General features: G+C 36.4%; 2 protein-coding genes across 2 annotated transcripts; both read right to left on the reverse strand.

Moving 5' to 3' along the window:
- Positions 1-614: 614 nt before the first annotated feature.
- LOC145074441 (transcription activator-like protein) lies at positions 615-1,184 on the reverse strand. Its single transcript, XM_079020814.1, has one exon. It carries the CDS (start codon positions 1,089-1,091, stop codon positions 771-773), a length of 321 nt encoding a protein of 106 aa, XP_078876940.1. The 5' UTR covers positions 1,092-1,184; the 3' UTR covers positions 615-770.
- A 7,440-nt stretch (positions 1,185-8,624) lies between these two features.
- On the reverse strand, positions 8,625-9,751 carry LOC145076858 (DUF241 domain protein (DUF241)). Its single transcript, XM_079022663.1, has one exon. It carries the CDS (start codon positions 9,699-9,701, stop codon positions 8,790-8,792), a length of 912 nt encoding a protein of 303 aa, XP_078878789.1. The 5' UTR covers positions 9,702-9,751; the 3' UTR covers positions 8,625-8,789.
- Between the last annotated feature and the right edge of the window lie 2,632 nt (positions 9,752-12,383).

Here is a 12,383-nt window from a genome sequence, read left to right on the forward strand (position 1 = left end):
TTTCGAAAAACAATGTACCTAACAATATAATGATTTTTACTAATAATAATAATTAGGTTAGGTATACTAAATTGGTGTTTAATAGATTGGTATGTAGAAAGAAAATCCTTTTAAAAAAAAGTCTCCAAACATTTTTAAAAAAGGTCTCACTATAAGCCAATAGTATTTTTTTATCTAAAAATATTTTTAAATCTCTCAAACTCCTATAAAACACCCATAAAATAGAAAAGAATCGCTAGGTGATTTATTTATGTAAAAAAGAAACCTGAAATCAATGAGAATCACACGTGGGGATTTAACTTTGTTGAGCTAATCCCAAATCTTTTCTCGACTCAAATCACTCGCACTCAATTTTACATGAGAGTTTAGCCCAAAATGAGTTAAAACTTTACTCATCCATGCCCATAGCATGACAAAAGACAAATCTATGCTAATAATTAAAATATCATACCTATTAAATATCGCAGAACCAAATATACATCAATTACAAATCGACTGGACTCAAAACTCCCCATCTATGCAACCCGAAAATCTATATGATGGAACCCAAACACGAAAAAAAATGAATAACATCAGTTCTTTTCTCCGTTCAAAAAAAAAAAAAAAAAAAAATCAAAAGCCAAAGCTCGTGCATATTATTATTTATAGTAATACATAAGATTTCTATGTTTACAGGACAATATACATCTACAAGATAAAATAATACCGGAGATAATGTCTATATATAGATTGCATAAAACAGTAACTAATTTAAAATATTTCTTGATAGATTACTGGATGTAAGATTGGCCGGTGATGTCAATATCCCTATCGCCGGAAGACGGAGGTGGTTTATGTTTAAGTACCACGGGAGTTGTATCTGAAGGTCCATCGGCGCTTTGGGTTTCACTTGCCGGTGGTTGCCTTGGATTTTTGGGTGGTGGCTTATCGTCATCTTTGCCGTACATTCCACCGCCGTAAGCTTCGTGGGTGAGAGGCTCCATAGTTGAAATTATGGGGTGGCTCAGTCTATCTTCGTTGGCTTTGCGGCTGCCGGCTGCCTCATCAGCCACCACTTTTATCTGCTCCTTGTCTCGTTCGACTTTTTCCATTTTCGTGAAAATTGCGTATTCTTTGAATGGTAATCATCATCAATTCATCATGGTATATATGAAAACAATGCGTCTTTGCGTGGCATGAAAATTTGAGTGGCACATGTTCTTGTTGACATGTGTATCAACGTAACAGGAGGCAAGTATATGACTAACCACTTTAATAAGGTAAAATTACATAAATAGTCCATGTATTTTATAAAGAGTAATATCAAATATGATATCTGGTTTATTATTGATTATGGAGATTATTTGTAAATCTTGAACGTTATTCGCATGATAAAAGATGATCTAAATCGCAAGTTACGAATTACAACTCCATTTTTTATTATTATATTTGGTTTATTGGGATAAATTTTGTTGGGCTAAGCCTAAATCTTTTTCTCGACTTAAATCACTCGATTACATAAGAGTTTAGCCCAAAATGAATTAAAACTTTACTTAGCCCATAGCATGTCAAAAGATAAATCTATGCCTATAACTATATCGAAACAAAAACATCATAAGTATTAAATGTGGCTGAAACAAAAACATCATAAGTATTTAAACTATGAAACCCGAAAAAAAACATCCAAAACATCCGTTTGAATACTTAAAAACCGAATTTTTGGATTTGTTTTTATTTTAATAAAAAAACAAAATCAACTCAACATTCTAGTAATACATAAGAGTTCTACGTTTACAGGAATCTATATACATCTACAAAATAAATTAATACCGGAAATAATGTCAATAGATTCCATAAAGAAAGTAATTAATTTAAAATATTTTGACTTTTTAAGAGCTCGTCTAAAAACCATATTACATATTCATAAACGTGCTTCTTGGTGTTCTGGAATAGAACAAGATAAAATCGATGAGCTAAAAGTGGTTGTCGTGTCAGCGGAATCCTACGCAATTCCATATGATTAAGTTGTTGATAAGCTTCACTCTTCAAATGATCAAAAGCCAAATCATTACGGGGATCCTATTCTTTTGGAAAAATTAAAACTGCATTATTAGTTTGGAAAAGCTTATAACAAGAGTTTTATTTTTGTAATAATTAATGAACTTAATTAATTGATTAACCACCAATAATCTTGAAAGTTAATGAATTAATTAAATGAAAACCATGTGCACTGTGTTCAGATTTCAAAAATCAGAATATGGGTTTCATCCAGCTATATATAACATGCAAGTGGTTCAGATATCTGAATTGCTTATACATTTTCCAGTTCAGAGGTCAGACTATGTCCCATAGTTGCCTCTGTATATTTCTCCAACTTCTTGTAATCTTTTGTGCATTATTTTATCACCTTTTTGTTGACCCGACAAAAAATAAACATAAAAATTAAATGCTAAATTTATATTTAATATAAAGCAGTTTGGTTTCGGTTTAGTTAGGAAGGTGTGTCCACGTCTTAATCTCAAAGCATACCATGAAATTATTACATATTTTATACTTAGTTATGATTTTTTTCTCGTACAACACAATTTGTATTTTAAAATGTTATACCGTATAATCATATAAAACCTAAATTGTTGTATAGTGAAAAAAATATTATGAAATACATATCTAAAATACTTCATATTGTATTTGAATACACAAAAATTGTGGAATTTAGGTGTGCTACTTATAATATTTAGTTTTATAGAAAAAAACTTGAATTATATATAAAAAAGCTTCGTTTCGGGAGTACAAACCTAAATCTTTTTTTACAAAATACTTTTAGTCCAAAAGATACTTCAAGTAATTTTTAAGATTTTTTAGAAGCTTGAATCTTTTAGTTTTTATGTTGTCATTTTATACCTTTCAAAACCTTATAGTTACATTTGCCAATGATTCTTCACACAACAAAAATACAATTATCAGATACTGGTCACCAGCTACCGACTATGTTTGTTAAATATACCATGTAGATTTGATTTTACGAAGATTTGGTGTTTGTAACGTACATACATTCAATTGAAATTAGTTGTCAAATGTGTTTCTATCTATTCCTCCCTATCAATTGAGGAACCCCCAAGTTTTAGGGATTTTCTTCCATAATTTTCCTGTTTTGTTTGCTATTAAGCTGTGACCGTTCCTTCTGTAATCAAGAAACACAACTTAGAATAAACGAAACTATTTTTCTTGAATTTTATTTGGTATTATTGCCAAACCTAACAATTTGAACCCTAATCCTTGACCACCTCATCTCTCCATTTGCTTTATATAATGTCTCTTACTTTTGAAAACTACTACAAAACTTGATTCGACTCAGATTTTTAATTTAGTTCAAACTATATTAATCTATTAAAAATAATAATATTATTAATTTGGATTTATTCGATCGGATCAAATTAACTAAATCCATTCAACTAAACACCTCTAAAACTACGAACCAAACTAGTATGATAACAAACTCCAACCAAGGACCAAATCGAGCATGGACAATAAATTTTGGTTTTTGGATTTCGCTATCCTCATCAAGTTCTCTCCACATGACTATTTAATGTTTAGATAAGTTTGGTGCTTATATTGTTATCATAAAAAAACTAACTAAAGGTGTGTGCACATCAGTATAAATCGACAAAATCATGGTACTAAACCCGGACCATGTTGTACTAAAATAACACTCACAACATATGGTTTGGTTCCATGTTCGATAGATTTTACACCTCAAGTTTTCAGTGAAGGATATTTCAAAATTAGGTGTGTTTCAAAACCTCAACCAAATCAGATTTTTGTTTATTTCTAATTTTTCATTTTAAAAAATATAAAGGTGTGTGTGGTGTTCTTATATTGGCCGAAATTAGTACATGTTATTTTTTGAGAAATTAAATATTCTCTTACTTATTCTTCCTACCATCTTCCCACCACTATTGGATAATGATAAATATAATAAAAAATTAATTTTATTAAATATGAAAAATATTATAAGCTTAAATGTATAGATAGATAATAGGAGAAAAAAAGTAGACGGGTATTTGATTTTTTTTTTTTTTTTCATCCAACGATTATCTTTTTTTTTTTTAACCCAAATCCAAAACAATAATTAATCTATTTGCAATTCGACATACCCTTTGTAACTCATTTGAGTGTCTCTCTATGTGTGGTAAGAAAATTTTACATCGGGGTGGAAGGAAAACTATCAACAAACTGCGTCGTTAACCATTAAGAAAGATTTTATTCAAGTACCCATAAATAAAAACAAATAAAAATCTGACCCACCCATGTCCAATTTAAAACTCACAATCACTTAATCTATATAATGGAATCTATAAATACAATGTGTGTTTTTAGTGTGATGTGTGTGTGGGTTTGTGTTGTTAGATATAGGCAGAAACAAATACATGAGACGTGTTCTACAAAACTAATTGATAGCTGGTAACGTTTTATTAAACGCTACATGAGATAACTTTTAGATCTGAAACGTTTTGTTTAAACTAAACACTTATTGCTTGTAGTGTTAAACGAGAAAAATTGTTTAAAACAAATTATTTTGTCAAATGCTAGAAGCTAGAAGCTCCTAAACGCTTTGTGTCAAACACGCTCATGGCCTTTGAGTGGGTACATGCAATCTTACCTAAATTTCGTATAAAAACTTGTAAGTATACTTGATCTTCAACTAATGATCTCAAGATATTAGTAGTTTTTGTAACACCCAAATTTTCAAATAATTTTTTACAATTTTAAAAACATAATGTCATTCATAAAATAATAATAAACATAGTGTATCCACTGTCATCATAGAAAAACATATCCCAGAATCATATAAAACAAAAGCTCCATGAGTGTGTACAGATCATGCCGACGTCTTTCCGCGATCATCACTAGTACCTGAAACACATACACAAAACTCTGTAAGCATAAATACTTAGTGAGTTCCCCAAAATACCACATAGACACAGATCAGCCACTCAAGGCTGTAACTCTGATGACCCTCTGGTCGAATATCTCTGTGGGACCCTCTTGGTCCCATAACTCTGTGGACCTACTGGTCCTAACTCTGTGAACTCTGAATCATGCATATCACATATCACATAGAATCACAACACATAAATAGCATACAAGATACACTATCACATAACTCTGTTTACCACTCTAGGTAAAGTATAGTGAGAAGACTTACCTCGGGAATCTCGGTGAAATCTCGATATCAGAATACTGCCCTAGCCTCTGCCTAGTCACAATAATAAATTTCACTAAATAAATGTCTCTTCATATTTTAGATATTCTCTCATGCAAATCCCCAGAAGGGTAAAAGACCATTCTACCCATCTACAGGCCCAAGGCCCATTTATTAAAAAACCCTAAAAGTCAACCCAAAAGTCAACTGTCCATTTTGACCAGACTCGCCGAGTGCATACGACGACTCGGCGAGTACCATCGTCCACACAGACTCTTCCCTTTCTAAGCCTCACTCGACTCACTGAGTCACCCCTCAACTCACCGGGTCACCACTGGAGTCAGACCCCGGAGCAACCCGGTCCGACTTGTAGAGTCTACATATGGACTCAACAAGTTTCCTCCATGGACTTGCTCATACAACCTCCTGAGGTCAGATCTGCTTAGCCAAATCATAGATCTAAGCCTTAAACACTCAAAAGTCACGTAGAGGTGCAACCTTTACGTGCGTGCAACCTAAAACAAGCCTCAAATGGAGAAATAACACTAGAAATGGCAACCTAATCTCCAATTGCTTACTTGCTTGCAAAAAGATAGAAGGTAATGACTCTAGGGACCTCTCATGGGCCTGATCTGATGTCATAATCCCAAAAAGGACCTCATACTCACTAGACCTTTCATCAAATGAGGGTAAAAACCCTAAAATCAAGAAGTCGAACCAATATAACACAAAATGGAAAGGATTATACCTCCAAAGATGATATCACGAGATGATTAGCTCAGATCCAGCCCCCTTCACACTCTAGATTTGTGCTCCTATCTTCCTTCAAGCAAAACCACACAAAAAGATGAAGAAATAGCCTCCTCTTGCCCTCAAACTCACTATCTCGGCTCTCTAGGGTTTCTCTAGAACAAGGTGGCCGCAAATGAAGGCCATAAAGATCTTTAAATAGGCTCCCAAACCCGGGGATTAGGGTTTTCCTAATCATCACCGAATTGGTGAGTCGGGTTCCAACTCGTCGAGTCTGCTCGCGAAAATGCGCTAACAGATCAGACTCTACTCGACGAGTTGAGGCATCAACTCGTCGAGTTCCTCAATAAAACAATAAATAAATAATTAAATTGACATACCCGAATTCAGGATGTTACAGTCTTATACTCATGCACCATGGTTATAACTGTGGGTGTGCCACTAGTTGTAGGTACGTATAGGTGGGTGTTTTTAGTTGCATGTGTGTGCTTGTTTGGAAAGAAGACGAGAGGAGGACATGTTCTTGTATTGGAAGTAAAATACACGAGAGGGAGAGAGAGGTAGTGTTTGTTTTGGGAGAGATAAAATGTCTTCTGTCTTTTCCATATCTACGGAATTGATGTAGACAATTTTTTTTTTCATGTCTTTAGTCTTCATATTTTATTTTTTGTTTTTTTAAAGTATTCTATAAAATAAAATAAAATGGTGGTGTTGTTGTTGGTGGAGATGGTGGTGGAGTTATTGTGACACAGGTGGAACTGGGGGTGGGTGGTTGGGGTAGGAGTGAGGTGGGTGGCGGTGATGAGGGCAGAGGTGGTGCAATAATGGTGGTGATGATGGCGGTGGTGGAAACGATGCCAGAAGTGGGGGTGGCGGTAAAGATGGAGATGGTGGTGGCGACGATGGTGGTGGTGGTGATGGCAGTTATGGTGGTGGTAGTAGTGGCGGTGATGGCGGCAAATTGGTGGTGTTGGAAAAAGAAATATCACATTAAGATTATAACTTAGAAAGTTAAAAACTATTTTTTTGTTTTCCAGAAAAAGATGTCAAAAAGATATTTTTATGTTTTTTATCTTCTTGTCTTTTGCTTAAATGTATTTTTCTCATACAAATGAAAGGAGGTTAAAATTTGGCAAAAAAAAAAAAAAAAAAAAAAAAAAAAAAAAAAAACGAACACCACAAGAGAGAATGGCTTGTCTTCTTTTTGTAAATTTTAAAGGGATAATGACTTAAAAGGGTAACGAACTTTCGACTTTGTTCACATTTAGTCACTAAACTTTTTTTTGTTATCTATTTGCCACTGAACTATTGAAATTGTTCACATTTTACCCTTATGACCGGTTGTTACCGGTCATAAGGATAAAATGTGAACAGTTTCAATAGTTCAGTGGCAACATAGATAATGATAAAAAATTTAGTGATTAAATGTGAACAAAATCGAATGTTGGTTTCCCTCTAAAAAGTTCAATGACTAAATGTGAACAAACTTCCTCTTGTATTATGTTTTAGCAAATTATTTATTTTTGTTAAATTCTAACAACATTTGTTGATGAAGAAATCTATGAAAAAAAAAACAAAACCCTGAAAATTTATTAAAAAAAACGAAAAATCGAAACCGAAATAAAAAGACCAATGGTTTGGTATTTTCCAAAATAAAAAATCAAAATTTCCAATCTGATTTTGGTTTTACAAAAATTCAACTTTCGAATTATCATATCTAAATCTCTCCCCCCTTTTTATAATCGAACAATGATTATAAAACAAAAAAGGGAATGAGAAAGCGTTCAATTCAGAATTTTTCTATCCAAAATCCATCCTTAACAAATGACATAAACATTTTGCTTCAATCAGAAAATCCAAAAAATCTTCAATTTTTAGCTTCGTTCACGAACCACCTTTGACAAAAAATTGGGTAGAAATTGTTAATTTCAAAATTTTGTCAAAGGCGGTCCGTAAACGAAGCTAAAAATTGAAGATTTTTTGGATTTTCCGGATTGAAGCAAAATGTTAAGGGGGAGTTTTGAATAGAAAAATTCTAAATTGAGCGCTTTCTCATTTCCTTTTTGGTATTATAATCATTTTTCGATTATAAAAAGGGGGAGAGATTTAGATATGAAAATTCGAAAGTTGAATTTTTCATATTATGCGGACTTGAAGACCAAAATTTTCATAATACAAGAGAAAATTTGTTTATATATAGTCATTGAACTTTTTTAGTGGGAAACGGACTTTCGATTTTGTTCACATTTAGTCACTAAATTTTTTTTCGTTGTCTATTTGCCACTGAACTATTGAAACTGTTCATATTTTACCCTTATGACCGGTAACCGGTCAGAAGGGTAAAATATAAACAGTTTCAATAGTTCAGTGGCAAATAGACAACGAAAAAAAATTTAGTGACTAAATATAAACAAAGTTAAAAGTTTGTTACCCTTTCAAGTCATTATCTCAATTTTAAATTATTTAAATAAAAGGTAAATTTGTAATTTCATATGCACTTAACCTTTATTTTCTAATGCTATTCGTTATAAAGACCATCCGTGTAAGATTTCAAAACCTCAAGGACTATCTCTGTTAAAAAAGATTCCTATAGACCTACACTGATATGTTTTAACTACCACATGGACCAATTTTGTAATTTTGTCTTATAAATATCCATAATCAAATCCGTTCAAATTTATTAGATTACACATCAAATGAAACGGTAGCCGCCAAATCTTTATATCTTAAACTCAATTTGTTTAACATTTATTCAAATAAAATAAAAGAATCTTTTAAACCATTTTGAAAGTAAAATAAATCAAAAACCAGAATATACATATGATCAAATTCTTCAAGTTTCTTGTTGCACTGTATTCTATTGTGTAAGTACGTTGAGTAGCGAAACCCTAGTGTTTATCAAGCTCCTAAACACCTTTTCACTCCCACTCTCGATCCCTTCTATGCATTCTTCCATTTCTTTCATCATTTTCTTATTCAAAATCTCATCTTTATAATTTCTCAAACTCCAAATCCCATTTTCAATTTCTTTAATCCCTTTTTCCCTCTTTGATTTTTTCAGTCCCATCATCCATGAAGCTTTTCGGGTTTCCAATGAAGCCGATATCCCACCAAAAACAGCTTCTGAAATCACAACAATCATTTCCATCACACCTTTTATCACTTCAACGAGTTCAAGATCCGGGTTCGGATCCAACTGAGTTAAATCGGCCGGGCGCTCACGGATCGTTTGGAGAAATGGCATGAGCTTGAAGATTTCTCGACCGGATTTCTTCAAACCCTTCAAGCAAACCACCATTTTCAACCCGTCTTTCCTCCTTGTCGCAAGCTGGGCTGCAACATTACATTGTTTCAACGTTGAGATTTGCATCTGAAAAGTTCCATAAACATCCACCATCACTAGAAAGTCTTCAAGAACCTTCTCCACCCACTCAGGGTGGCGACGCAGGGAGTCTCTTGATGGAGCTAGATCAAGAAGGTCGTCGAGAGACTCCAGGATGATGCGTAAACGGATCAACGCGTCGGTGATCCGACTAGAATTGATTGATTCCGATACAGTTTCGGGTCCCCACTGGGATTTGAGCTGGTTTAGGTGGTATTTGAGTTGATAGAGGACAGGGTGGGATCTGGTGGGCAAACTGGTGGATCTGAAGTGGATCCTTTTTGCGGTGGTTCTGTAGGTGGAAGAAGGCGGCGGTGGCGGCGGTGATGGGGTGTTAGAGAACGAGACAGATCGCCTGAAATGTGCTACCATTTTTGGTGTCATCATTGCTGGATTGAATTATTTAAGGTGGTTTTTTTCTGATGGAAATGTGAAGTGGAATGAAGGGTATATATAGCGTCAAAACCGCGTTGTTGGAGCTGGTTGGCATGTGTCCGCCGGTAGTCCCTGTGATGAGTTGTTTTCACGGGTGAATAGATTCAAATTCAGTTACTACTCTCTCTACAACTTAAAATTTAAAACAAAAAAAAAAGATTGATTAATATATAGTGAATTTTAAAATTTCTACGATTGTAGGGTGTTTGTTTGGATCAATGGTTCAATCCAATTAAACCTTAAGGTGTGTTTCGTTGACAGGAAATGAAGGAAATTCGAGGGAAAATGATTCCAATTCCTTCGAATTCATGCGTTTGGTTAGATTTAGAGGAGGGAAAAGGATTCCTAAATGAAATAAACTTTCCACCATATGGAGGAAAGTGGAAGATTACAAAAATACCCCTTGACTTATCAGAAAACCCCCCACCACTATCACCGATCACCACCACCGTTGCTACCATCGCCATCACCACCATCACCACCACCGTTGCCGCCCACCGACCACCACCACCACCACCGTTGTCGCCACAACCACTACCACCGCCATTGTTTCCACCACCGCCACCACTGCCACGGACCACCACTACCATCGCCATGACCACCACTCACCACCACCGTCGCCGCCACCACTATCACCACCGCCGCCACCCACAGCCACTTCCTGCGATGTCACCACCATTACCATCATCGTCGTTACCATCGTCGCCGCCTCCTCCGACCAACACCACCACCACCCAGCCACCACCACCGTTACCATTGTCGCTACCACCACCACTACCAATGTCATCACCCACCATCACTGCCGCCGCCACCACCACTAATAACACTACCACCACCACTACCAACATTGCCACCATCGCCGCTACCACCAGCCGCCACTGCCACCACCACCACCATCACCGCCATCACTGTCGCCACCACCTGACACTGCCGCCATCACTGTCGCCACCACCTGACACTGCCACCATCACCACCACTTCTGCCACCACAATCAATGTCACCACCACCGTCGCAGCCACCATCACCGCCACCCACCATTGTCGCCGCCACCACCGCCACTGCCCCTTCCACCACTGCAACCACCGCCAAAATTTTACTGTTTTTATAATTTTCATAATGTATTTTTACATATAAGTTAGAAAACAAGGTAAAATTAAGCAAAACAGGAAAAACGGTAATTATGTCATTTTACATGAATTCCAATTCCATTTCTTGCGAACCAAACAGATTCTGGAATTAATTCCAAATCCATTTGCTGCCAACCAAATAGCATATGGAATTGGATTCAAATTCCTGACAGATTCCTTTTCCAATTCCAATTCAGATTCCTTCAGCAACATTCTGCGAACCAAACAACACCTTAAGGAATCTGAATTGGAATTGGAAAATGAATCTTGAATTTGAATCCAATTCCATATCTTGTTTAATTGGCATAAAATGAATTGGAATTAATTTAACGACCCGTTCCCGGTATGTTAATTTATTGGTAATTGTTGTGAGTTTTGCAAGAGGAACTCGGCGAGTTCATAGCCTGACTCGCCGAGTAGGGTCGCGGCTGCGAGCACGCGTGAGCCGGAGACTCGGCGAGTCCATATTCTGGACTCGGCGAGTCCATCCGTCTGGGTGAAACCCTAAATCCCCGGGTTGCCCATTATTTAAACCACCTTATAGCCCCATTCTCGCCTCCCTCACCCTGAGAACACAGTGAGAAAACCCTAATCCTCCCTTGAGAGCTTATAAGTGATTTGGTGCCATTTTGTGAAGGTGTGAAGAAGGAGAAGAAGAAAGAAGCAAGGAAACGAGTTGTAGTGCAAAGATCCAAGGGCAAATCTGAGTTTATTGAGGTATTTTCGGAGTTCCCTTCTTGTTATATGCTTTAAACTTCCATTAGAGCTCTTCTAAGAGCTATTTGATGTTTGTTCCAAGCCTTATGTTTGCATGAATGTCTTAATAAGTCGAAATACCTTTGGATCTGAATGTTGGGGTGTTGTAGAGCCCATATCTTCTGTCTTTTTGGAGTTACTTTGCATATTAATCATAGATCTACCCATTTTATGCATCTTTTAGCCTTATTTCCCTTATTCATGAGGTTGTGCACGTAAAGTTGGAAACTTTACGTGGTAAATCAGCTTATTGGACTCAGATCTATCAATTGTATGCGTTGGATTCAAACAAAATCGAGTAAAAATCAGTTGCATGGCGGCAACTCGGCGAGTCGGGAAGAACGACTCGGCGAGTTGGGTCGCGAGTTCCCGAGTCCTTCATTTTGATCTGTGTCGAGTGAATCCAGTGAGTTAGAGAGTGGACTCAGCGAGTTGAGGGTAGACTCAGTAATGGAGGGACTCGGCGAGTTGTTCATGCAACTCGGCGAGTCCAAGGCAATCTTCTTAGGATCATGAACAACTCGTCGAGTTTGTTCATACGGCTCGGCGAGTCGGATGAAGATTGTCTGAGTTCTTGGATCAAGAGGGTACTCGTCGAGTCGATGCCACGCTCGACGAGTAGCAGCGGGTAGAACTGAGAAGTGAGAGTAGGACTCGGCGAGTTGGGTGACCCAACTCGGCGAGTCAGCCCCAAAAGTAAGTTGACTTTGACCAAGGGTAAAAGAGTCATTTACCCCAAGTGCAGTGTTTA

The sequence above is a fragment of the Lactuca serriola genome, chromosome 9, assembly GCF_051521515.1.
Source record: "Lactuca serriola cultivar US96UC23 chromosome 9, Lser_US96UC23_V15, whole genome shotgun sequence".
In the NCBI taxonomy this organism is placed as follows: Eukaryota; Viridiplantae; Streptophyta; class Magnoliopsida; order Asterales; family Asteraceae; genus Lactuca; species Lactuca serriola.